Here is a 25925-nt window from a genome sequence, read left to right as displayed (position 1 = left end):
CCCCGCGCCCGCCGCGGGCACCGGCAGTGGTCAGTCACGGCCCAGCCCCAGCCTTGGTTCTTCGTGGATAACGGGGCGGCTGCAAGGGGAGGGACTCCTGAAGGACCCCTTGGGGCGGGGGAGAGCGGGCACCCCACCGCGGGGAGAGGGAGGGTCTGCAGACCCCGCCGAGCGCCCCAAGACGCCAAGCACACGGCGCGGCGGACGCTGCCGTATGCCGATGAGGACAAATATCTGTGGGGGGGGCAGGAGGATGGGGCCAGGCCCTGCCCAGTGGTGCCCAGTGACAGGACAAGGGGCAACGGGCACAAACTGGAGCAGAGGAAGCTCCAGCTGAACATGAGGAAGAACTTCTTCCCTGTGAGGAAGAAGTTCTCCCCAGCACCCAGTAAAACCACAGGCTCTGGCCGGTGGGAGGAGAGCCAGAGCCCGGGGAAGGACTCAGCTCAGGAGGAACCCCCAAAGCCTCGCCCCCAGCCTCCTGCTCCATGCAGGGCCACCTCACCCGGCTTCCAGGCTCCAGGGAAGGGCAGCTGTGCTTCACTCGGGGTCCAAATCCCCCACGGACAGCCCGAGGCCGTGCCCCGGGCGCCTGCTGGGCTGTGCCCCCCGCAGCCACTCTCCCTTCCCCGTCCCGCGCGGTGGGAGCGCGACCGCGGACACCTCGCACCCCGGAAAGGCTGGCTCCATCCCACCTGGAACTGCCCTTCATGGTGGCACGGGCTGCTGTGAGCCGACCCCAGCCCCCCCCCGACAAAGCCACCCCTGTCCCACCGCCCTGGCAAGGTCAGCAGTGCCCACCAGCCGCTCTCCCGTTTCTCCACGTCCTTCTCCACCTCGGGCCACCACCTTGTACCCAGCGCAGCGGTGGCCACAGGAGCTCCCCGCAGCCCTGCCGCCCCCGCTCCTGGGACAAACCCCACGCAGGGTGAGGGTGCGTGAGCCGAGCCGCCGCGGCCCCGTGCTCAGCCTGGTGCCCACCATCGCCCACCGCTCCCCCCAGCCCCCCCCTGCCCCCACCGACGGACGCCTCACCCCACGCCAAGGCCACCGCGCTTACGCCAGACACGTCCCACACAGCAGGGTCTCCGCTTCCGTTTTATTTCAAAGTTTGCTAAAAACCCCCAATTAGCACCCGTTAAAAACATTTGTACATATTCAGAGACACCCAGCAACCCCCCAAAGCACGCGAAGAACCCAGACCTCGCCCCCAGGACCCCCCTCTCCACGCCTCCCGGGACCGGGCGGGAGGAGGAACCGGCCACGCTCTGGGTCGGGCAGGGCACCGAGCTCGCTCCCGCCAAGGGGACCCTCCCGGGGACAACCAGCAGCCCCCCGAGGAGCTCAGGGCGGACGCTGCCGGCTCTAACGCTACCGGCAGAGAGGGGAAGGTCCCAGCCCCCCTCGCAGCCACGGACGGCGAAGCTGCCCAGGCCGTCTGCGGGGGCTGCAGACCCCGTGCCGCTGCCGGGCCCCGCGCCTCCTGCTCCTCGCTCCCCCCCTCTCCCGCCGCCCCACAGCTCCCCGAGAGCAGCCGGGGGGGTTTAGCTAGTCCAGCTGCCAAGGAAGGCCTCAAACACGGGGAAAGAGGCTCCTTGGGTCCCCGCGCAGCAGCCCCGGCAGCTCGTGTCCTCTTTGCCCGCCCAGGCCAGCTCCGACTTCTGCTTCAGGACGGAGCAGAGCTGGGACGCGTAGCCGCTGTCCCTCACGCCGACACGCGTCCCGTGGAGCGAGTCCCTGTCCCCGGGCCGAGTCCTGCCGTCCCGGCTGCCCGTCAGCGTGGAGAGCAGCCGGGCATCCCAGCCCGACCCAGAGGAACCCCCGCTGAGGTGGGGATCGGCCTGCGCGGCGCGCGGAGGGGGCTGCGGGGGCCCAGGGCACGGCGCCCGCTCCCCGCGCTGCCCTGCGAGGTCAGGTAGCCCGGCTGCGATTTTTTCTGCGGCTCCGACACAGAGCGAGCAGCAACATCTGGCTTCAGCCCCAGGCGGCTCTGGAGAGGGCACCGGGCCAGCGGGCCAGCCGGCCGGGCTCACGGTGCTCTCCAGAGCAGGGCTGCACACATTTCGGGGGGGGTTTCCACTCGCCCCTCTGGGCCGCTCCCCCCGGGGACCCGCGCTCGCTCTGCTCCGGCCGCGCTCGCTGGCTGCGGCCGCCTCCGCGGGACCGAACCCCCCGGCCACAGCTTCGGGGGAACCCGACGCAGGGTCCGCGGGGCTCCCGCGCGGGCTGCTGGCGGGCGCTGTGCGCAGGGCTACGCTGCCAGCTTCCACCGCACCGGGCACCCCCGGCCCCCCACCCACCGGCTCTGCCCCTTCGCACGCAGGGAGACCCCCGCCCAGCCCCAGCCGGGGCGCCTTCCGCAGCCGGGCGCTCTGCGGGGACGAGAGCCGGCGCTTCCTGCGGCGGACGGACCCCAGCACCCGCTGCTCCTCGGGCTCAGAGCAAGCAGCAGCCGCCTCTCCCGCACGAGCGGCCGCTCCGCGAGTGCCCCAGCCCAGGTCAGGAGCCAAGCCCCAGCCCGTGCCCCCCGCCGCGGCGCCAGGCGCAGCGCAGACCCCTGCGTCGAGCCCTGCGCTGGCGGGCAGCCCCTGAGAGCAGCTCTCGGACCCCCCCCTCCCTTCCCTGGGACTGCTGGCCCTGTCCCCGGGCAGGTGAGGCGAGCACCCCTGGGTCTCCGGGCCGCCATCACGCTCCGTATCAATCACCGGCTCCCCGGCACGCTGCTCAGGCCGCTGCCTTTCCTCCCCCAGCTCTGCTGCCAGCACCTCCGCTCCTCCGGTACCTTGTGCTTGAGGCCCCAAGCGTTCGTCTGCCAGGCAGGACCGCGGCCCCCTGAGAAGAACCCTCAGTCAGCGCTCACTCCCGCCAGGCCCAGCGACACCCTCTGCCCGGCGAGCCGAAGCCTCTGCCGCAGTGCGGGGTGTTTGAACCTCTCGCTCAGGAGGCGGCGAGAAGTTTTGGAGCGGTGAGGCCGACCAGCGACACCGCTGCGGGCAGCACGGGGGTCCCGCAGCCTTCTCAGCAGCCCAAGCCCCAGGTGGGTTTGCATCAGACACGGGGACAGAAGGGACGGGCTCAGCTGCCCCTTCTAGCTTAAGGCGCACGAGGAGTCCACAGAGTTCCCCGAAGCAGAGAAGCCACAGAAAGGTGTGAAGAGCATCTCCCGTGGCTCGTCTACAGCTTCCCTGGCAGGTGCCAGGCTGGTCCTGGAGCCAGCTGCACCCCTCTGACCCCACTGGCCGGTTCCCTGGCACAGGGCACGAGCGAGGGGCCAGCACGGGGAGCCGGGCCCCGCTCCCGCAAGCGTGCTGTGCGGCACCGTGCTGCCCTCGGCCCCAGGAGTGACCGGACCCGCGCAGACTTACTCGGCTGACTGCTGCACAAAGCTGTGGGTGAGCTGCGAGATGACGCGGTCCACGGGCGCGTACTGAGAGTCGTCCAGCGCGAACCCTTGGTGCTGGGGGCTCTGGAGATGCTGGAAGGCGGCAGAGACCCTCTGAGCAACACCGATCCTTTCACAGAAGGGAAACCGGCAGCAGCAGCCCCGTCCCACGGCCTACCAGAGGGCAAACCGCCCGCTCACGGGACAGAGCCGTTGTCTGGAAGCGGTTTGGGAAGCGTGGGCGACACCATTGCCCCCGGTTGCTGGCAGCGAGCGCCCTGGTTCCCACAGCCGCCCGCCGAGGAGGAGGCTGTGTCTGCACCTCACAGCAGCCCGCTGCTCTCCCCAGCACCCAGTAAAACCACAGGCTCCAGCCGTGTGCTCTCACCAACGGCTGGGCTCCGAGAGCCCCGTGGTTTGGCATCTGCCAGGAGACAAAAACGCCTCTTCCCGCCGTTTTGATCAGCCTGCGCCCGCCAGCTGCCGTGGGACGGGCTTCCCACCTCCCCGATCGGCTCAGGGGACGGCCCTCGAGGCTCTCCCAACCCCAGAGACAGGGCTCCAATCTCCAAACCCATCGTTTGCCCAGACCAGGAGGCCGGCGCGCAGACAGACCGCGGCTTTCACCCGTGAGGCTGATCCTGCCCGACCCCGGGAGCGCCGCACGTGCGGCAGCCTGCCCACCTTCCAACAGGTTCGCAGTGACAACGGGCATGACGCGATTAACGAAGCCACTGAGCGGCCCCCGTAACTCTTCCAAGGAACCAGGTCCCAGGGGAGCCTTTACCTGCTGCAGCTCTTCAAAGGTCTCCTGGCAGCACTCGCAAAACCCCCTCTTTTTCTTCGGCGCAGCGACCGGTGTGGATCGGGGGCTCCTCTCGCCCTCGCTGTGCATGGGACAGTCCTCCAGACCCCTGCAAGGTGACAGCAGAGATCTTCCCTGCCCTGGCTTGACAGCGTCAGCGGGCACCAGCTGCCTGCGTCAGGGCCGGGGAGGCCGTGCTGCCTCGGAGCTACGGCCGTTCCACCCAGAGCAGGGCTCCTTCTGCCCACATCCAGCAGGCCGGTGGCTCTCTAAACCCCAGGAGCTAGCAGGGCTGCAGTTAGCAGAGACCTGGGGTAAAAACTTCTACAGAAGGAGCTAGAACCTACCTGGCTCTGCACGAACGCGAGGGGCTTTTGGGAGGTTCAAATGGGCTGGAGCTTTTGGGTGCCAGGAAGTTCAGCTCAGGAAAGCTCTTGAACTGGTGGTGGAAGGGTCGGAATTGCCTGCAAGCAGCAGATCAGGACATCAGAGCTGTCCCCACCTCAGCGGGGCTCCCGGTGCCGTCCCCGTGTGACGGGATACTGGCCACCGCTGTCTGTCCACCTGCCTGTTCAGAGATTTCCCGTTTCTCACTGGAAGTACTCAGCCGGACCCCCAGTTCTGGACGGGGGCAGGCCTGCCCGCTCAGCCCCAAGCCCACCCTCCGCCCCGAGGCGCAGCAGCAGCCACTGCAGTATTTCCAGCTGCAGAGCAGCACGGGAAGGCTTTGGTTCCCAGACCAACATCTCCTCACACTCCGTTCCACGCAGGGTGTAAAACCCACAGTTTGACTCCGCAGCTGCCTTGGATGTTGTCTCCAGCAGAATTAATTAGCGCTGCGGACACCGTTAGAGTTACGGCGCTGTCGGGAGCACCGCAGCCATCAGCTCCCCTTCTGCTGGGGGCTGTAATCGAGTTACGGGCCCCGACCTCGTGTTTCAGCCTCGCTCCTCGTTTCAGAGGGCTCAAGCAGATTACGTGACCCGCCGAGGATGGCAAACAGGATCCGAGCAAGGAGGTGAACCCTGCTGCCCGGTCTCATTTAACACCCTTCCCCCCGACACACGAGCCACCGAGATCGTCTCGCTGCACTCCGTCTGCCTCCCTCCAGGAGCGGGGCAGCAGCCCAGCGTGCAGCGGGGTCTGCAGAGCGGCCACGCTCTGCCTCGTGAGCACAACATTCACTGCCCAGGCAGAACAGGTAAAGGATCCCCTCCCTGGGAGCCCCTGCGGCTTTGATACGGTCTGGCTGCGATGTTTAGAAAAACCTCATTTACCTGCTCTGGTCTTCAACCTTCAGAAAAGGGGGCTTCAGTTTGCCTGCCAGAAAGAAAGCTGGTTAGGAGCTGCCCTGGCCAAATCCGCGACCTCCTCATTCCCTCCCCAGCAGAACTGGGCTGCAGAGCCAAGCTCACCGGCGCTTCCCACGCCTGTGAATGCCAAGCAACAGCCAAGCGCAGCCGGCACAGCTCCCTGGGTAGCTGACCCCAGCGTTCAGCAGGGCGGCCGAGCCCTCGGGGCAGCCCACCGCGGGCTGCCCGCACCGGCCAAAGCCCATCCAGCTAAGCCCCTCGCGTCTTTAATGTCTTCTCTGTCTTCTCAGCCAGCAGCCTAACCCCAAGCCTCCCCTTCTGACTCGAATCCTAAACACTGTCCCGCATCCTCGGGGCAACAGGCCACCCAACGAGAGATGAGTTTGTAAGGAACAAACTGCAGCACCAGCTGCGCAAGCACAGAGCGCTGCGTCGAACCTTCCAGCACCTCTTGTCTCCATTTACCTTTACGCAACAGCTCAGAGTCACAGCATCACAGAATGGTTGGGGCTGGCAGGGACCTCTGGGGTCACCCAGCCCAACCCCCTGCCCAAGCAGGGTCACCCAGAGCAGCTGCACAGCACCGCGTCCAGGCGGGGCTGGAATATCTCCAGAGAAGGAGACTCCACAGCCTCCCTGGGCAGCCTGGGCCAGGGCTCTGTCACCCTCAGAGGGAAGAAGTTCTTCCTCGGGTTCAGCTGGAGCTTCCTCTGCTCCAGTTTGTGCCCGTTGCCCCTTGTCCTGTCGCTGGGCACCACTGGAAAGAGTCTGGCCCCGTCCTCCTGACCCCCACCCTGCAGATATTTAGAGGCATTTCTAAGGTCCCCTCTCAGCCTTCTCTTCTCCAGGCTGAACAAGCCCAGCTCCCTCAGCCTCTCCTCGGAAGACAGATGCTCCAGTCCCCTCCTCATCCTCGTAGCCCTGCGCTGGGCTCTCTCCAGTAGCTCCTCATCTTTCTTGAACTGGGGAGCCCAGCACTGGACCCAGCACTGCAGCTGGGGCCTCCCCAGGGCAGAGCAGAGGGGGAGGAGAACCTCCCTCGCCCTGCTGCCCACACTCCTCTTGATGCACCCCAGGATCCCCTTGGCCTTCTTGGCACCCAGGGCATGCTGCTGGCTCATGGTCACCCTGTCGTCCCCCAGCACTCCCAGTCCCTCTCCACAGAGCTGCTCTCCAGCAGGTCCACCCCAAGCCTGTGCTGGTGCCTGGGGTTGTTCCTCCCCAGGTGCAGGACCCTGCCCTTGCCCTTGAGCTCAGTGTGGCTCCGGTCAGGGCAGTTCAGTCAAAGCAGCAAGAGCTGCTGGAGACAAACCAGCCTGCTGCGTGGCCAAGCCTGGCACGAGAACACTACTACAGAGCAATACCTGGTGTGTGCTTGGTCCCTGAGGAGGGCAAACAGCAGCTACGCTTCCTACAGAGGCATTTTATGTATATACACACATTAAGGGAGCAGAAGAAAGCCTCAGCAGCGCATTCGGGGAAAAGGCTTTCAGAGCCAGGCTGGGAGAGGAGGCTGCCAGGTCCCTCCGGGCTCGCAGGTCCGCTCAACTCGCAAGCGATAACGTTACGCTCAGCCTGGAAATCCGAGCTCAGATCCGGCCAAGAAACAACCAAACGCCAAGGTATTCCCCCAGGGCGCCTGCCTGAGCCCGGAACCAGAGCTCTTGTGCCTCCCTCACCGCCTCCGAAGGGCGAGGCCGTTTGTTTTCTCGTGATCCTGGCACTCGATGCCATTTCCTCCGAAGAAATTTTAACCTCCCCCTCCGGCAAGGCCGAGCCCACCAGTCCTCACCCGTGAGCTCCCCGAGCCCCATGCTGAGCCTGCACCAAACGTGCCGCCACCCCACTGAATCAGCTCTTCAAGCACAGGACCAATTTTTCCAAGCAAACGCTGCCAAAGGCTCAGCCCTTCTGCAAGCACGGCCACGCTGCGGGCCCCAGACGAGACCCGGCCGGGCGCGCGGGTCCCGGGCTCTCGTGGCAGAGCGCCGGATGGTGACAAGCGGCTCCGCTGTCGCCACAAGTCCCCAGGCAGGGCTCAGCGTGCGCTCAATGCCCTGAGCTTGCAGCAGACAATCTGCCTGCGCCGGCAGCTTCTCAAGCCTTTCGTCACCACCTTCCCCCCTACACTGGAAAATGATCTTCCAGGCGTCACGCACGGAATCCAGGCTGGAGCCTGCTCCGGGGTGTCACTGAGCGCGCACTCTCCGCCGAGCAAAGGCGGCCCAGTCACCAAGCCACTTACGTCACCGGTGCCAATCTCAGCACCACAATTGGCTCTTGTCTAATTGCAGATGAGAACCTGGTTTCCCCCACCCCCTCCTTTGGAAGCGTTGTCCCTGGATCGGTGCCTCAGCAGCACATTTCAGCCTAACAGCAGCGAGTGGGCTGCGAGGAACACGCTCTCCTCTGGGGGATGCGTTATTCTTCAAACCTTTGGTTTGAGCCAGCGGATTCAGCGCGCAGCGCCAGCAGCACGGCTCTGAGGTGGCCTGGGACTCTGGAAGCCGCGCTGGAAGCTGCTTATGGGATTTTTCAGAATCACAGAATCACAGAATAGTAGGGGTTGGAAGGGACCTCTGTGGGTCATCCAGTCCAACCCCCCTGCCGAAGCAGGGTCACCTACAGCAGGCTGCACAGGACTGCCTGAAACGCGAGGCGTAACATCCGCAGCTCTATGAGGCTGCCGCTCGACTCGGACAAGGAGCTGCAAAACCCATGCCACAGAAACCGCCTCAGCAGTCGGCATATTTTTGATTGCTGAAGTTTCACATGGATTTTCAAATTCTAAACGGGGCTTCTTCAAGCAGCTCCGCACCTGAGCGTAAATAGGAGCACAACTTCCAGGCCTACCTCTGCGAACCCTTGATCCGGATGGAAGGCATTTTGTCTGAAGGAGAAAGCGACATATTTAGTACGGGAGCCAGCACAGCAGAACTGTAATTACCGATCCCAGAGCAGCAGAGCAAGATGACAGCAGTCTCACCCACCACTTCAGAGCTCCTGCATCAGAGACTCTATCACCTCCCCCTGGTATTTTGTCTCCCAAGTTACCTAGAGTCAGTGTAAATACAGTAACCAGGCTGCCACTCTGTGCTCTTATGCCCTACCTTCTCACTGACCTCTCCAACCCATTAAAAAATACTTCAAAGCCAGGGTACTAGCCGCCCGTGGTCTTTGTTTTACCCTTAGCCCCTTACAAGTCAACGTCAGTACTGGCTGTGCTGCAGATGATGTTGATATTAAAGGCTGCCTCAATCTCCTCTGGTTTTAGCCCCACTTTATAAAAGGAAAAATTCTTTGAATTTTGTCTTCATCAATAAGCAGAACCCCCAGATCACCCAGTGCTGGGTGAAAGCCTAGGACATCACCCTGCTTACGCGTCCATCAGCACTAGAGGAGCTAGAAGGACAGCTCAGAGCTACTGAGGGATCGCGAGCACCTCGAACGGGCTGGAGTTAAGGCAGTTACCTCGGTCTTCTGGCACCGTTTCCTTGCTCCTGAGACGGCGTGCAGCAGCTGTTGAACATACGACAACATTTCTGCGCAGGTGGGATGTCAAAGAGCCACAGCTCCACAAGAGGAGGCGAGCTGTTCCCCTCCGACTGCAGCACAGGGGTAACTCCCCGCCTGCGCTGGGGAACCGCCCGCAGCGCCCGAGCCCGCTCTCGCCCGGCAGAGCATCCCCGCTGCACGGCTCACTTGCCCACAAGGACAACTAGCAAGCGTGCTTTGAGGGAACGGCCCCGCTGTCTGCTCTTTAGCAGAGCTGGAGGCTGGCTTTAGGTCTCTGCAGAAACAAGACGCCGTCAGGAATTTTGCGGCGCGCAGCCCAGACCCTGCATTCGAAAGCCCCGACGGGCCGGCAGCACCGCTGCGGTTCAGGGAAGGCGCAGCAGCAGCGGCTGCCTCCACCACGCACCCAGCCGGGCTCAGCCACGGCTGTATGTCACTGTCATGGGACGCTCAGGAGCCTTTGACTCCAGACCTATTCTTAGAACCAGTTTCACCATCTGTCTTTCCCGTCACCCCCTCCCCATTCATCACCGAGACGGGGAGCGCCTTTCAGCACAGAGCCTCCACCATCAGCCCTTCCTCATTAAAAATGACCAAATCCTGCCATTATGGTCAGTACTTCCAGGTCAATTAGGAAAAATGGTCGTTCTGGAACGAACTAACGCACTGACCAAGCTGTTAACATTTTCCAGTGTTACAGCTTCGGTATCTTACAACGTGCTCAGTGTTTGCTGCTGTAAGTGTGACAGTGGCATGCTCCACACGCACAAGTTCGTCTGGTGTTTGAAGGGCCGGCCCAGCCAGCCACGGCGGAACCAGCCACGTACTGGGTATTGCCTGCAATTCTTCCTTCTCCTGCGCCGCACTCGCTACATCACTTCTGCTCCACCCGTCTCAAAAACCGCTAATTAGCAACAGCTAAATCCCAGCCTCCAGAGAAGGATACCATCCACGTGCAAGATCTGGACTCCCCACAGGCGAGCGTTGGCCAGGATACTGCTGCCACTGCAGGCGTCCTGTACGAACAGAGAGGCTTGGCAAGGTACAGCTCGAAGAGACGGCTGCGCCAGCACAGGCAGCTCTGAGTCGAGTTTAGACATCGCGTCGCCGTTATTAACATCAGGGCACAGCAGAAAAGGTTCGAACTCATGCTTTATCCACCCCAAATTAACAGCAGCATCTAGGTCAAATTTTTAATCCCCGCTATAGCATGAGCTTCTAAGTGGGCATCACGATTCTTTTGGCCACTTGTGATATCAGTGAAAGGACTCCAGGGGAGCCTTTTGCCCCAGCTATGTGGCTTTTGTTCTTTCTAGGCTGAAAATTCATCTAACAAGGGGTCTTCTGCTAATAATTTTCTTGTGTTGAACACCCAGATCGCTGGGACAGGCCTTAGAAGTGCCAACACGGACAGATGACACGCATCCATGCGGAGCAGTGCCCAGGAGCACTGCACAATGCTCTGCAGAGCCACAAGCAGCCGCTTCATACCTTTACCAGCCCCAGAACCTGCTCCCTTCGGCAGGCAGGGGCTCTGGAGAAGTGGCTGGCACTGGTTCTGCCCTGCTCAGCAGTACTTTGTACACCACCAGCCGGAGAACAGCCCAGCCACACGCTGCTCACCTGGTTCTTCATGGCCTTCTGCAGCAGTTCCTTTCCCCTGCTGATCAGGGCCTGCAGGGAAAGAAGCCAAGCACTCCGTTAAAGCACAGAGCTAGCAGGCAGCGGCAAGCCGAGGGGAGCATGGCTGTCCAGCAGGAATGATTTCCAGTGATACCTCTCTCTGCTGGGGAGATGGCTCTGGCCAAGACTTCATCTCCAGGAGAGCAGGACTGAGAACTTCCAGGGAACGCAAACCGCAAGAGGAACCCATTAGGTCTACACCAAGCGGCTGCTCGGCCAAGGCCTGGCTTTTATCGAACAGCAGTGAACGCTCCAGAGCGAGCCAAGAGGAAGCAGCAGCTCAGCTCGGGAACTCTGCCTGCCACGTCCCAGCAGGCTGGCAGGGTTAGGAACATCCTGGCCATGCTGCCTGGACCGAGTCTCATCTGCAAGCCAATGATTTCAGCAAACGGGTTAAGCTCTCCGTGAGAGAAGTAGATAGCGCTGTGAGCAAGGACAGGGGAACAAACACCACGAGTGAGACCCTGACTTCAGCTCAGGCTTCCCACCAGCAGCCCGGATCCAGCCGGCAGAGGTGCCCGTGGCCTAGACTGGGGTAGTAGTCTCCCCCCAGTCACAGCTTCCAGTGGACACCAGTGTTCAATGCAGGACAGTGGAGCTTTGGCCACAAGCACTACTGAACAGAAATCCCAGGGTGAGCAGGACATAAACAAACCCCTTCTTGCAAGCTGCCCTCGTAGATCTGCTCCCCAGTTACAGTCGCCTTGCCCTACCTGCGTCTGTGAGCCCACAACGGTTTTACCTTGTCTACATTTCTCTGGCTTTTCTAGACACACCCCTGCATCAGGACGCTCGCCTGTTCTGCTGGGAAGCCAGCCAGGCCCTCCGTTTCCTCTGCCACTCCAGCAGATAGCTTTGCTGACCAGCTCAAAGCTGGGACACGCGCATTTGAGCGGACAACGATGCGCAGATACAGGTAACACGCGTGCAAATACCAACAGCCGGACGGGGAACAGGGGCTCCACACAACACGTTTGCTGCAAGCAGGAACAACTGTACCTTCCAACACCGGTCTCAGGTTCTACTCTACAGATCCCTTAGGCCAAACTTGGAGGTGGCCTAAACCTTTCTAGCTCTTACAGTGTCTGGTGGCTTCTGGTGAGGTCTGGTGTGGCTCCCGTTGGAGGCTGCAGGCACTGGGCTCGTGGCTTTGGCATCTTCTGGAGTTACACTGCTCCGCTTCTCAGTGCGAGTCCTGGCACGGTCTCGTTTAGCTTCTTTGTTGCTGGAAATCACGTAGCTGACTTCTTTGCTGAGGAAGCTTTCAGTCACCTGCAGCAAGAGACAGAACAGAGCGGCTCTGAGACTGTCCAGCTCTGAGCTGAGACAACTGCTGCCTTTAGCTTAACCCCACAGACAGCTCAGGGGCTGCTGGAAGCACTCAGCTCTACAAGCAGTTCCTGCTTCCATGCCTCACTGCTGTCTCCCAGAAGGAGAAGAGATCCTGCCATGCGTGGAGAGCACACGCCCTAGAGGTACACTGTAAATAGCCACCAGAACCTTCAGACTGAGACTTCCATGATGGTGTCTACCATCATCTGCTCCTCAAGCAATGGTTCCAGAAAAAAGCAATAGCTGAGAAAGAGGCCCTGGTCGTCACCGTTGTGGAAGAGCTCTGCTCTCAGGAACACAGAACACATTTTAGCAAAATAAAGTGGCAAGCGAACAGCTGGGACAAGCAGCTCCGCACAGAACAGCACAGCAGGGAGCTAGAAAGCCAGAACACACACCCACCCCTTTGTACAGAAGCTAGAAGTCTGGGGAAGAGATGGAGAACCAAACCGTGGGATACCAACAGCAAGCTCGTCAGAAACCCCCCAGAAAGCAGAGAGTCACGGGGCTCTAACGCACGGGTGCGAGGCCCGCGGGGAGACAGAGATCTGAGCAGGCTGAAATCGCTGAACAAGCCGGTTCTGCTGCGTCACAGAATCCCTGGGGATGGAGATCCCGGCCCCACCGGTGTGGGGTGGCACAAGCAACACCGCCGGCTGCCCTGCAACGGTCACTTGTGTTACGGGAGGTCGAGGGGGCTGCAAGCACAGAAGAGAGGAAATCAAAATCTGCCCGTCCAAATAACGCTCCAGGGTGTCACCACCCCTACGTCAAGGCTCAGTTCCAGACACCACACACGAGTCCAAGGCCATCAGATGCCCTTAACTCGGTCCGGGACAACCCGCAGGACCTGGGTGTGGACATTGCCACTGAAGAGCTGTTTTATGGACGGTGGCCACGGTGTAGTTGCATTCAGCATCTCCACAGGAACAAGAGGCACGAGAACTCTGCTCCCAGTGGATCCCATTTCAGAGGGAAGCGAGCCAAGATGACGGTTGATAAGAAACTACAGGGACAGTCAAAAGGCTAAAATTATTTCCTAGTCATGTGGCAGCTACGTAGAGAAATAACTGATCGCTGGGAGCAAGCGGTTCTCGAAGATGCACAGCTAAATAAGAGATGCCACAAGAAGCATGTCCCTGAGGGCTGGTGGCACATCCAAGCCGAGGACAGAAAGAAGTTGGCAAGCTCAGCATGAGGGTGCCATTAAGACAAGGGAAAAGAGCGCACGCCAGCTTCCTGACACGTCTTCACAGCCAACGCGTGATCCTGGCGGCAGAGACACCGCAGCAACGAGATCTAAAGGAAGACTTTGCACCTGCGTGTAGCGTGGCAGGATTTCGGGAAGTTGTGAGGTGCACATGAGATGATCTGCCTCAACCAGAGATTAAACGGTCTGAAAACGAGCAGTAACAACCACGAGGACTAAACCCTCCTTGTGAGTCGCAGCGGAGCTGAAAGATGAAGCGGAGGAACGACCAGCTGCTGGGCACAGCCCTGTCCTCAGCGCCAGCCCGGGAGGCCGAAGCGACGCTGCTTTTTGAAGGGCCTGTAAGGAACTGGTGAGCAAAACCGGCCCCGAGGAGATGTGGAAAGGCCACGCAGAACGCCGTGCGAATCCCCCAAACACCGGCTTCACGGGGGAAGGGTCCAGAGGGCTTTCTGGGGAAAGCCTTGGGGAAAAAACACAGCCACAGCACAGAAGGACCTTGGCCGGCGTTACCCTGCCTCCCCCAGTGCTGGATGCCAGGAAACGCCTGCAGTCCCACAGCCTCCCCGGAAAACTGCGCTGCCACGGGCTGCTGCGAGGGGCCGGGGGGAACCAGGCAACCAGAGACCACCGCCCAGCAGGCACCCCACCGCCCGCTGACCGCTCAGCGCCCGCGGGAAGGGGCTCCCAGGACCAAGCCGCTCCCCGCCCGGCAGGGCCCCGGGGCCGGGCCGCCGGTCTCCCCGCTGCCGGGCAGGCAGGGCCGAGCAGCTCTCGGCGCCGCGGCCGCCAGCAGGCCCAGCCGCACCGGGGGGGCTCCGGGCAGGGCCGGCCGAGGGGCCTCCTCCTCCCCCCGGCTGCCAGGCGAGGCCCGGCGGGGACCGGGCCGCTGCGACCCGGCCCAACCCCGCACCGGGAGCAACCAGGAAGGGAAGGGAACCGGTAACGGGAGGCCCCGCGGTCCCCGAGCCCGGGGGGGGGGGGTAGGCCCAGTCCCGCCGCGGCCGGGGAGGGGATTGGGGGGGGGGGGGGGGGGTAGGCCCGGTCCCGCCGCGGCCGCTCACCCCGCCGAGGCGGCCGATGGCCTCTGCCAGCTCCCTGGCGCTCCGCCCGCTCGGCAGGTCGAGGTAGAAGGATCTCCCGCGGAGGGGCCGGGGGGCGGCGGGGCCCGCCATGGCGCCCGGACCGGCACCCGCCGCCGCCGCCGCCGCCGCCGTTTAAACTCCCGCCCCGCCCCTAGCGGCGGCCGGACGGCGGCCGCGCAGGGACACGCCGCTCCCCGCGAAGCCAGCGCGGCCCGTTCGCCGCTCCCGACGAGAAGGAGCGGGGCCCGGGGAGCCGCCCCGCCGGGTCCCGCCGCTCCCGGGCCGCGGGGGCCGGTCGGAGCCCCGCGCGCAGCCGCTCCCCCCCTCCCCGGCGCCGCCACAATTTTGTCCCCCGCGGCCACCGTCGCGCTCGCCTCCCCTCCCCGGGGGCGGGCGCCCGCGCATGCGCGGTGGCGGCGGCGCGGCTCCAAGATGGCGGCGCCCGGCGGGGAGGCGGCGGGCGGCTTCGCGGCCTGGCTGGCGGCGCGGCTGGAGGCGCTGGGCCTGGACCGCGCCGTCTACGGCGCCTACATCGAGGGGCTGCTCCGCGGCGAGGAGAGCGACGGCGAGCGGCGGGAGGCCCTGCGCGGGGTGCTGGCCGCCTGCCTGGTGAGCGCCGGGCCCGGCCGGGCCTCCCGGGGCCCGCGAGGGGCTGGGCCCGGCGGGTGCCGGCGCCTCCCGAGCTCCCGCCCGGGGCTCGCCCGCGGCCCCCCCGGGGTCCCCCCGCCCCCTCCCGGGGTGCTCCGGCTCTCTGGGGGCCGCTCTGGGTGTTTGGTGTTTGTGGGGTTGTTTTTTTATTGGTGCTGGTTGGGGCCCCGCTGCTGGCGGGGGGAGGGGCAGGAGGGGGCTGGGCTGCTGGGTGCGGGGGGGGCGCGGGGCCCGGCTGCGGGCGGGGGGCTCGCAGGGTCCCAGCGTGGCGGGGGCTGGCAGGGCCCTCTGTGGGTCACCCAGAGCAGGGGGCACAGCATCGCGGCCAGGCGGGGCTGAACATCTGCAGAGAAGGAGACTCCGCAAAAGGTGACTTCTGACAACCAGCCCCGTGGAGGAGCCGAGCTGTCCGCGCTGGGTGGCTGTTGCTCCCCCCAGCACACCAGGAGTCGGGGACCGGGATCACGGCGGAGCTGGAGCCCAGCTCCCGGCGGGGACGGACGCGCCTGGGCTGAGGCCGGAGCTCGGGGCCGTTCTTCTCCCCCCTCCCCGAGCTGCTGGGAGAGTCAGGAGAGTGCAGAGAAGAATTTCTGTGCAATAGTCCCCTCCTTTAGGGGCTGTGAGATTTTCACAGCGTTCGTATCTCGGGATGCTGCGTGAATGGGTGTTTTGCGGTGTGGAACACGACGCGGCGAGCGCACGCTGCTGTTGGTACGGGGCTGCTCAGCGGCCGTCCCCGGCTTCTCGCAGCGCGGCCGCGCAGGAGCACAAAGCCAAAGGGGCCTGGTCGCCGCCCCGTCGCCCCCCGGGTGCTGGCAGTCGGGCAGCTGCTAGAAGAAGCGTCACTGTGCCAGTGCAACTGTGCCTGCAGTCATCGGAGATGCAAGCGGTGTGTCCTGCTGGTGCTGGGACAGAGCACAATCTCCTTGGAAAATGCTCTTCTTAACGAGCTGAGGCTAATTAACTTGGCTGTAACAACCAGGCTGGCTTCGTTTCATCACCAGAGGCAGAGCCCATGTCCAGTCCTTGACCACGCCAGTGGGTTCTGGTGTCTGCCCTTTTCTCCTCCTCGTGCGCTGCCGCCCGGTCGAGCGCCGGCGCGGGGGTTTCATCTGGTCGGGTTCTGGGCTGTCCCTGTCCTGGGCGGATCGCACAGCCCGTGTTGGCTCTTCGTTTTCTGCGTGTCCCAGCCGAGCTTTGCTTCATGTGCAGTTTGGAGCTCGGTTTGATGTTCCTGCAGTTCCTGTAGAACCGCTTTGCCTCTCGAACCTCAGACTTCCTTTAGTCAGCGCATTTTTGTCTTTTTGTGTACTCTGTGCTTATTTCGGTATTGACTTCTGAAACAATTTGGTTAATTTGGGGCCTTTCTTGCCAAGTCTTTTCTCTTTGTTCTGTTCACAAATTCCAGGTCGTTTGTTTGTTTTTGATAACCCTCACAAAAATAATTTTCAGGTGGCCTCTGTGCTCGTGTCCGTGGTTCCTGGGTCCTGGCAGTGCCTTGCCTGAGTTCCCTGGGTTCATTCAGACGTAACCGTTTCAAATCAGGAAGCTTGGAACTGAGATCTGTTTCTGTTCAGTTCTTTGAAGCAGACGGGTTCCAGATCACTTGTCTTTTCCATAGCTAACTTTAATCTGGGCTTAGTAACCTCCAAACCAGCAGCACTCCTGGTTTCTCTGGGGAGTGCTAGAGGAAGGTATTTGGTTGTGGCACCCCCAGCTCTCCGCACTCCGCCGCCGTTGGCAGCGTTCGCTCCCGCCCGTGGGAGGCACAGCGGTCAGAGCTCGGCGGGGGTCTCCGTCCGGACCGCGGCCAGACGGAGGGGAGCTGCAGCAAGCGGCCCGCCCTGCGCGGCAGAGCTGCCCTGGGCTTCCTCCGCAGCGGTTTCGTTTCGCCCAGGATGCCCTGTCATGTTTCTTTGCTGTTGCTCTGTTCGTCTCCGTTCACCCGCTGTCATCTTGGTCTCTCTCTTCGTCCTTTGGACTCTCCAGCTCCAAGGTCGTTCTTTTGTCGTTTCTGGGATCGCTAGAACGTCTCGCTGCTGTGTTCTCCCCTCGTACGCCTGCCTCCAGTGAGACGCAGATACCTGATCTGTTTCTTGCTGCTCAGACCCTCGTTAGGAGGCTGCGCAAGTCTCTGCCGTCAGTGTTAGTCTCCTGCCGATCGTTTTCCTTCCCACTTGCTGCCACTCCTTCATTGTCACTTGCTCTTTCTTTCTTCCTCCTGCGTACTGAAACCAGGCGCCCAGGGAATGCGTCTTTCCCAGCCTTCTCTCCTGGCTGAATATAAAGCTGCTCAGCATTTTTCCAGCAGGCCAGTGTTCCCCGTGCGCAGGGGAGCCCGTCCACTGGGGAGGATGCTTTTACTGGGAGTGTTTCTGGGACTTAAAACCCTTCATCTCTTCCGTGTCCTTGAACCACGTTGGGTTTTGTTACCGTTTCGTGACTTGCTGTGTCTCCAAGGGCTGGAAGGGTCCTTCTGACTGGCGCTTGAAGTGTTCCCGTGTGCGTCCTCCTCCGTGCTGGCCTGCTCACCCAGCGGGTGTTCTTGTGAGGATCTTGGTGTCATCTCCCTCTGGGAGTGGGGTCAGGGGGTTCTTCCAGACCTAACCTGCCCGTTCTTAGACCCGATCTTAGCAGCAGCATCCTGTCCTCTGGATCTGCTCTGGTTAAAGGCATGGTGACGTCTGAAAATGGAGTCTGATGTTAGTGGGAGCTGCAAACCCTGAATCTTGATGCTGTTCCTCTGTTTGCAGATCACCTCCTCTCGCAGCCTGGACTCTCCCACGTGTTTGTCCTTGTAGCGTCTCCTCCCCGCCCGGGGACTTCGTTCTGTTGTGTGTACGGCCCTGAACCGTGCTCGTGATCTCGGTGCTCGGCCGCTCCGTGTGACGGGGTCGCCGTGTGTCGTTCTCCTGCCGTCTCTGCCCGTCACACGCAGAAGTTTGCGCTGAGCCGTTGGAGGCTCGGGGTGGGAGGACTTGGAGCAAAAGGTGCGGATTGTTTTGTGTATGTTTTTATCTCCTTGTCTGTCCCACCGTTGTGGAGAACTCCACTTTTTTTGCTGTCCCCCATGCAGGCGAGCTTTGCTCTGCTGGATGGGTAACGCTTGCAGTGACGGCCTCTCCTGGAGCTGGAAAGTGCTTTTTTTAGGCACCTACTGCCCAGGTTTTCAAGATGAGGATCGTGAACTTGGTGTTTCTTCGGTGGAAGTCTGTGCGCCGGGGTTTGGCGTGCTCGTCTTTGCAATGCCAGTTACTGCACGCCTGGCTGTGAAAGGCGGGGAAGGGGGCAGACGGCGGAGGTCTGGTTCCTACACACCTGTGTAAGAAATGCTTTTCTAGGCAAAGCTGATCCGGTTTTCCGCCTCTCGGAGCTGGCTTTTGGCATAGGCAGGGTCGACCATGGTCAGGGCTGGCAGCACAGCTCTAGTCAGAGGTCACCACCGATTTTTCCCTACCCGAGTGCGGTGCTGCTGCCCTGGGAGAGCAGGACGGCCGCAAGGATTCGCCGGCAGGGCCTGGATCGCACCCGAGCGGTAAGACCTGCGGTGCCGCGGGCAGACCTCCAAGGGGCAGGGGCAGGGACGGCTCCTTCCTCAGGTCTCCCTGGCCGGGTAGTTTCCATTTGATACCAGCTCTCCTCGAGCCCCTCTGCCTCTCTGCCGCTGCCTTTTCCTGAGCTGTGGGCAAACCTGATTTACTGTTAATGAGCAAAACAAAGAAACTTCCTGCCCTTTGCAGACATACGTCTTCCAGTGAAGAGCTCCTGGCTGCCACTCTTCAAAACACTTCTCTTTTGATCATGATCGCGTCTCTTGCCTGGATTCCGCTTCCGTAACCTGAACGGATTGGGCAAGCCTGGCAGAAATGCCGTGCTGAGCTGTGGCAGCGCGTTGCCTGTCTGCCACTGGCACCGAGTTACGGTGTTGGGCAGTCCCCTGAGAAGCTGCGTGTAGGCGCTGGGGGAGAGCTGGTCCTGGTGGAGCCCCACGCGCGAAGCACCGGGTGATGGGAGTGCGCCGTGCTGCTGGTCGGGTGCGTTTCCTTTCTCCTTGCAGGTTAGTCTTCCTCAGTGACGGACAGTGGGGTGAGTGCATTCCACTGCCCCCCTCGATCGTGTTTAATGCTCCAGGTGGGTCAAGGGGGACAAGAATGTCCCTGCTGGTGGGAGGAGATGGTCTGTCAGTACCATCAGAGTGGTTTCACCCCGTACTGGCCCTGACCCATGCTTTGTCCAGTCTAATTTATTTGCTTTAGTGAGGTTGGCTTGGAGGTGGCCTCTGAGTAGCTTCTCCGCAGCCATGCTTGAGGAGAGAGACGATGCTGGGCAGTAGATTTCTAGAGCGAAGATATTTCTTCGGTGTTTGTAGGGCTGGTGCAGCCGGAGCGCCAGCCGCTGTGGGACCAGCGCGTGTTCTCAGAGCTGTATCGTGTGAGGAGTGAGCTGCCGCGTGGCGCGGCGTCGCCTGGCACGGTGAGGAGCTGCTGGGTGGCAGCCTCGGCACCTCCTGTTGCCTGGCGGGGCGAGGCGTTCTCTGGTCCCGAGCTGTGTCCACAAGCAAGCGCATCGCATGACCTGAGTGGGCCCAGGTCAGCCGACGTCCCGCGTGTGCGTTGGACGAGCAATGTCCCGTGTAGAGCTGCAGTGCGTCGCTGGGTGTTCAGGTTCTGTGCGGCTGGTGCTTTCCATACCTGATTCGTGCCTTGTTTGAAGCAGACCAACTTGGTTCCAAGACTGAGAAGTCTCTTTTCCCTTACTAGGAAGAAGATCTCTTAAACGATGTTTGCAGGGAAGTAGTCGAGAAGTGGTCTGAATCTCAGATTGTTGACGCCAAAGAGAACAAAGAAGGTAGTGTGGCTGCTGGGGGTGCCTTCCTCGCGGTGTGAGTGGTGTGCAGGGCCTTACCCAGACGAGAATGTGTGTTTGTCCTGTTAGGAGTTAAACCCAACATTGCTGATGTGTTTGCAGATCTGACTTGCTTCTTGTTGCCATTGCTGCTCACTTACTGTTTTGTCTTGAAATATGAAATGAGGATGAGTAGTTTCACTGCTGGCTGTCCCGAGCACTCATCTGCTCCCTGGGTTCGTAATCCTGCAGATGAAAAGCTCATTGTTTGGCTGGTTTGGGGTTTTTTGGTTTTTTTTTTTCTTTTTTTGCCCCTGTAGGATTTTTTTCAGTTTCCTTTCACAAAACACTTAGGGCTCTCCCTCCATTCAACGCTAACAGCGTGGCGAGGGCAGCGAGCGCTCTGACGGTGGGCGCAGTTCTGACGGTATGGGATGCCTGCGCTACTTCAGCTTCCGCTGGCTTGGAAAGCAGGAGGTTTTACACACCTCCGGCCGCGCCTGCGGGGAGCTGTGCTGTCCCTGCTGCTGCCGCTCACCCCAGGACGCATCCGGGAGGCTTCCTTATTTTCCTCTTTCAAAGTCTTCTCTTAAAACTGTCCTCTTTTTTTCCATAAATGCTTGTAAGGGGGAGCTCTGTGAGGCTGCTGCTGCTGTGCTAATGCTGCTCCTTCCCCAGTCCTGTGTGTGGTGCCACCGTCTCTTTGTACCCTCTCCGAATTCACCCCCCGCCTTCAGCTGTCGGCTCGGGAGCAAAGACCTCCGTCTCGTTCTTGCTGGCCGGGGGAGGTTTGTTGCGGCCGTTGAGCCGAGCGCTGGAGTACAGCGAAGTCGGACGCTGGAAAGATTTTGCTGGTTTAAGCGTGCTGCATGGATCAGTTTGTCACCTTCCAGCTGCACAGTGCGACATCCCTTTTGGCTAAATCCTGCTTTTTGTTGGATTTGCATTTTTTTTTTTGTTGGTTCTGGTTGCAAACAGAACATTGTCCCTGACTGGTGTCATTCTAGAAATAGTTCTCCCAGCGAGCCCTTGTCGCGAGGCCTGGTTTACGTAGCGCTTTTCTTGTCTAAACCTCGGCATTCCACAAATGCCGATCACCTCCTCTCCACAGACGAGGCCGAACCGCGCAGCAGTTCAGTGGCCTGCCCCAGAAATTCACTGCAGCCTGTCCTTGGCCTGACCTTGCCTTTGGCTGGGGACAGGGACAAGGGACGCTGTTCTGTGCATTGGATAAAATAAGTCCCTCGTTTGGGGAGAGGCGACAGGAACTGCTGGAGCTGCTGCTGGACCGCTCCTGCTCGTGGTGTTGGTTATCCACAGGGATTTTTCTTGTCACAGAAAGAAGGTAGCAGTGTGTTTGTTAGAAGTGCAAAGATTTAATTATTTCACTGTGGTTCCATAAAAGGATAAATCCCCCATGAAGTCAGTATCTACTTGGAATAACTGAATCCTGAGGAAAAGTTATTAGCAAGCTAAAAAAACCCACATGGTGTCAAAACCCAAATGTCATTGTAAGAAACGGGCAGCAGAACTTCAGGGTTCACAGGTAAATCAGCTGTGGGTTTCCCTGGGTCGGCAGGAAAGGAAGAGCATTAAACTGCCCGGTCACTGGGCTCCCAGAATTGCGGCGTGATGTGGTTCTACGTACGCAGTTCAGTAAACATATTTAGCCCCTTTTAACCAGCAGTTTGGAGTAAAATGCATTTTCATTAGCTAGAGTCTTCCTGATTTCCAAGTTTTATCGTGAGAGTTCCCCCGCTCCAGGAAAAACAGCGTCCGATCAGGGCCGCGCGCAGCACGGGGGAGTTCCTCCTCGCGCGGAGAAGCTGGGGTCACGTCACCGCCTCGGCCGCCGCGCCGGCTGAACCACCTCCGTGGTGGCTCTTCAGCAGCTCCTGCCCTCTCAGCTCCGAGATGGGGTTCCCCAAAGCGGCCTGCTCGCTGCGCTCTGCGCGGGGGTGGCCCCACGGGTGGCCTTGTGGGAAGGCTCGTGGGAGGAGGGTGGGGGATGTTTTGGGGTGAGACTTCTCCCGTTAGCTCGGGGCCCTTGTCCCCTGCGACAGCTGCCTCCCTGCAGAGGGGACGTGGCCTGGGACGGGGGGGCGATGCCTTCTGGGGACGGCAGAGGCGCGTGGCAGCTGGGACTCCCTGGCCGCGTCCGCAGGGACCGACTGACGCTCTGACTGCTCTCCTTGCCAGACGAGGTCCAAGCCATCGCCAGCATGATGGAGAAGCAGGCCAAGATTGTGGTGAAGCCAAAGGAGGTCTCCCAGGAAGAGAAGCAGAGGAAAGCGGCCCTCCTGGCCCAGTACGCCAACGTGACGGATGAGGAGGAATATCCTTTTGCTCACCCAGCTGGGTCAGAGCGCTTTGAAGGGCAACGTTTATTAAAAATCTAAAACAACGCCTTTCCAGCTTTGCAGCGTCTAGTGGGGAGAACTGGGGAAGCTTTTCAGTCTTCCTTCTCCACGATAAAATAACTTACGTGGAAAATAGCATGGAAGCTCCTGGCTGGTGGAGTGCCACGAGCAGACGCTGCTGTGAGGATGTCTCCGCCGCCTCCACGCTCCCCACCAGCCCGGGCTGGGTAAGGTTTGCCCCGTCCGGGTGTGTGGCAGGAGAGGAGCGAGTCACCTCCGGGTAACTCTGCACGGTGGTTGGTGTATTGAATTTATCTCTCGCTTTCTGATGAGAAACCTGCTGAAAAGATCCTGTTCAGAGAGAGTGTGCGTGGAGGGGAGAGCTTAGAGCTGACTCTTCGTAGCACTGAAGACCGGGTTCTTCCTGGAAGAGCAAGGCGGAGTAGGAAGGAGTCGTACCTGGCACTCGCGCAGCAGGAGGGAGCTGAACGTGGGAGTTTGTGCTTGCCTGGCCCTTGTCTGCGTGAGTGTTCAGCTCCTTCCTCGTGGCTCAATGAAATTGTTAATTGACATGTTTGGAGTTAGGTGTGACTGTACAGAGGCACAAGTTCATTACTGATGTCCTTATTTCCTTAATTCTCTCACTGGCGAGGATGAACAGAATGGATCGACTGCAGCAGCAGTAAATATTGGATCAGAAAAATGTATCCTTTGAGTTCTGAGTGACCCGGGCTTTTTGGAAGCTTCCACGGTGAGTTCCCCATCCTTCCTTATCTGTGTTGATACTCCCTTTCCTGAGGGCCACCTCTTAAGTTTGGAGATGCGTTTTTCTTTTCATGTAGCCTGACCTTGCTTGTAACGCCAGTTAGAGGTCTGCCTGCTCCCTGCCCCGTGCGTGGGGCTGAGACTGGTCCTGTCGTTCTCCTTTCAGTCCTCTGTTCCTTCCTTCCCTCTCCCACCCTCTCTGAAGCTCCGCAGAACATGCTATTAGTCAGGATAATTCTCCCAGAACATCGGCTTAATGTTAGCTGGTGTCCAGAGAGGTGTCACGTCAGGAGGTGCTAAAAGTGCACCCAAAACAGAACTGTGGTGACACTCGCCAGGCCGTGGTGCAGCTGAACGTCGGTGGTGAGCGAGGACCCACTGTTCCATGTTTTCCTCAACACAGTAATTCGGGACATTCCTTGACCTCACCAGCTGGCAGGTTTAAGATGGAAGCAGGTTTTTATCATATAATTAATAAGTGAAACCTAAATTATTCTTGCCCCTACATTACTGATGGTCAGGAGGAAGCGACAGCGGAGGCGACCCCCTCGCTCTTCCCAAGGCCTTTGCCGCTGGTCGCTGGAGGGGGGACGCGCGACCGTGGGGGTCCTTGCCGTGCGCTGCCTCGTGCGATCCCACGCCTGCAGCCTTCCTCCGTGGCCCCAGCCAGCGCTGTGCGGCACCGCTGCCATCCCATCCCGCCGGCTGGGACCGCGGGGGAGCTGCCGGGACGCGCGCCCGCGGCTGCCGGCGCCCCGTCCCGGGGTGTCGGCTGTAACCGCAGTGTCCGCAGCCGTGTGCGCATCCGTAAGTACGCGCAAAACCACGCGTGTCGTCGGCGCAGCTGCAGTGAATCCCTCGAGGAAGCCGTACCGTATCTGTTCTTTTTCTTCCTCTTGGGTTTGTAGGGGTTTGTTTACACATCAGTCTTAGCAACCTGAAGCAACTTGATTTTTCTAGGAAAAAATCCTTTTCTAGGGAGCGTGCATTTACTCTGCATGACTCCCCTCTGGAAAAGCAAGCAGAGATTCCTTTTTCTTCTTACATTCCTCGTTCCCAAATTCCTTACCTGCTTGGGGAGGGAGCGGAAGTGAAGGGGGAGGCAGAATAAGCCAGCCCGCGTGCTAAAGCCGGTGTCTGGAGCTCCGAAACGCGGCTGTGGAGCCAGAGCGTTGTCTGCCCTTAACACGCCGCCAGCGCTGTTCCGCAACACAAATGTGGAGGATGTCTTGAATGCCAGGAAGCTGGAACGGGAGCTGCTGCGAGATGAGTTCCAGAGGAAAAAGGAGCAAGATAAACTCCAGCGAGAGAAGGATAAGCTAGCCAAGCAGGAGCGGAAGGAAAAGGAGAAGAAAAGGACACAGAAAGGCGAGCGGAAGCGATAGCTGGGGTTTTCCAGTTGGACTCTCAAGGGATAAAAGTAATTACGAACCTGGTGTGTGTTTAAAAAGCAGCAGAAATTCTGGGCGCGCGGCTGGCGGGTGGTTCTTTGGAAGTGTTTCTGTGTGTCGTGTGTGTGTGTGTGCCCCCCCCCCTTTTTTTTTTTTCATATAGCAGAAAAGAAATTTCAAGCACCTCTTCAGCTCGAGGCGTGCCGTGTGCTTGTGGTGTCAGATGTCGCAGTCGGTTGTCGTGGCCAGTGTCTGTACCAAAGAGCGGTGAGGTGATTACGTCCGTGTTTTGAACTGCTTCATTTTGATTTTTAACCACTTCAAGCAAAGCCAGACAAGATGTAGGAGAGGGCTCCCCGCCGGCTGCGTCCTCCGGCGGCCTTGGCTTGCAGCAGCAGCGCGGTAACGATCTGCAGACAGGGCAGAGCCCCTTTCTGTTGTCTAATTAAGGACGCGCTGCGGCAGGGTGAATGCGAATTTATTTACACGAGCCTTGAAAAACGTATTTGCCAATACCTGTATTTATGCTGCCAAGAACAACGCTGCGACTTCGTTCTGGCCGAGCTGCGAGCGCAGGGTTTGGAGCCGACGGCGGCGAGGGGAAGTGCTGCTCTGCAGCAGGAGAAAGGAAAGGCCATGAAATATAGATGAGTCGCAGCGATGAGACTGCATCGCCCGCGGGCTCGTGGGGAGGGAAAGGCCGCGCTGGTCTGGGCAGCAGCCGGAGCGGCAGCAGATCCGTCGAGCCTCGCGCGCTGTTTTCAGGCTTTGTGCCAGTGGCTGGAAAATGGCTGGAAAATGGTGCTCCTCGGTGTTTTGCATGGGTGAGCGTTGACTGTTACCTCTGCGGCGGTTGCCGGGGCGAATGCTTCGGCGCAGGCCCAGCACAAAGCGGCTGGACGCGCGTCGGGCGCGTGGGTTTGCAGGCCGGTTGCTCTCCCCGGGCACAGCCGCCAGCGGCAGCTGCTGGTGGGGGCTGAACGCTTCCCTCGGCCCGAAGGGCTGCTTCTTACCTGCTGTTTCCAAGCCTTTTTCGTGACTCTGTCGCCCGCCGCCGGAGAGGAGAACGCTGATTTCTGTAAACGGAGCTGAAGGAGAACCGGCGGCGCTTTCGGGGGCGCGGGAGGAACCGGCGTGCCTCGTCCCGGCCCTGTTGTGCTCTGGCCACCGTGGTCACGGGCGAGGGGTGCTCGGGAGCCCTCAGCACCGGTCTGGGGAAGGGGTAACGCCTCCTGTGTAACGAGCTGCTGCACGCGTGAGCATCTGCCTGCTTTATCTCTGGACTCGAGTAATAAAACTGGCTGGCCAAGAAGTGGGTTCCTGTCTCTGAGTGAACGTCGCGGTCAGCGATGGTGGGCGCTCCCCTCCGAGCGGTCCTGCGCCCTGCGCGTCCCCTTGCCCCGCAGCGGTGTTTCCGAGGGCTGGCTGGCGCTGTCACGTCAGCGTTTATCTGCAGCCTCGGGGAACGAGGTGCGGTGCCTCGCTTCCCCTCTTCCCGGGGCCTCGCGGGCAGTGACGGAGCTGTGCCTGTCCCTGGGGCTCGCTGCCCGTCCCAGCCTGGGCGCTCCTGGCTGCTGCGCGTGGTTTGGG

At 60.6% G+C, this 25925-nt stretch overlaps 2 protein-coding genes across 3 annotated transcripts; one reads left to right on the top strand and one right to left on the bottom strand.

Moving 5' to 3' along the window:
- Positions 1-1091: 1091 nt before the first annotated feature.
- Positions 1092-14440, bottom strand: DBF4B (DBF4B-CDC7 kinase regulatory subunit). 2 transcript variants are annotated; one of them, XM_075443852.1, is made up of 11 exons: positions 14306-14440; positions 11780-11971; positions 10640-10690; positions 9963-10032; positions 8972-9042; positions 8354-8390; positions 5465-5507; positions 4535-4651; positions 4170-4296; positions 3366-3475; positions 1092-2832 (listed from the first exon to the last, which is right to left on the bottom strand). In XM_075443852.1, the coding sequence occupies exons 1-11, from the start codon at positions 14414-14416 to the stop codon at positions 1545-1547; spliced, it is 2217 nt and encodes a 738-aa protein (XP_075299967.1). In that variant the 5' UTR covers positions 14417-14440; the 3' UTR covers positions 1092-1544. The 2 variants fall into 2 exon arrangements, with proteins under 2 accessions (XP_075299967.1, XP_075299968.1); XM_075443853.1 differs by lacking the exons at positions 11780-11971; positions 14306-14440 and adding an exon at positions 10794-11766.
- A 311-nt stretch (positions 14441-14751) lies between these two features.
- On the top strand, positions 14752-25647 carry CCDC43 (coiled-coil domain containing 43). The gene is made up of 5 exons (XM_075443862.1): positions 14752-14935; positions 19735-19822; positions 22019-22154; positions 22825-22883; positions 24142-25647. The coding sequence occupies exons 1-5, from the start codon at positions 14759-14761 to the stop codon at positions 24327-24329; spliced, it is 648 nt and encodes a 215-aa protein (XP_075299977.1). The 5' UTR covers positions 14752-14758; the 3' UTR covers positions 24330-25647.
- The last annotated feature ends 278 nt before the right edge of the window (positions 25648-25925 follow it).

This window comes from Opisthocomus hoazin, chromosome 26, assembly GCF_030867145.1.
Source record: "Opisthocomus hoazin isolate bOpiHoa1 chromosome 26, bOpiHoa1.hap1, whole genome shotgun sequence".
Classification (NCBI taxonomy): Eukaryota; Metazoa; Chordata; class Aves; order Opisthocomiformes; family Opisthocomidae; genus Opisthocomus; species Opisthocomus hoazin.
The sequence above is the reverse complement of the archived record's forward strand: the minus strand, read 5'-3'. Positions and strand labels throughout refer to the sequence as shown.

Coding starts and splice junctions, on each gene's coding strand:
- CCDC43 (XM_075443862.1), top strand. CDS start 14,759: ATGGCGGCGCCCGGCGGGGAGGCGGCGGGCGGCTTCGCGGCCTGGCTG. Junction 19,823..22,018: donor CGCCAAAGAGAACAAAGAAG/GTAGTGTGGCTG, acceptor TCTCCTTGCCAG/ACGAGGTCCAAGCCATCGCC. Junction 22,155..22,824: donor AACGTGACGGATGAGGAGGA/ATATCCTTTTGC, acceptor TAATTCTCTCAC/TGGCGAGGATGAACAGAATG.
- DBF4B (XM_075443852.1), bottom strand. CDS start 14,416: ATGGCGGGCCCCGCCGCCCCCCGGCCCCTCCGCGGGAGATCCTTCTAC. Junction 10,691..11,779: donor ACCAGAAGCCACCAGACACT/GTAAGAGCTAGA, acceptor CTTTCCCTGCAG/GCCCTGATCAGCAGGGGAAA. Junction 4,297..4,534: donor TCGCGTTCGTGCAGAGCCAG/GTAGGTTCTAGC, acceptor GTCACCTTGCAG/GGGTCTGGAGGACTGTCCCA.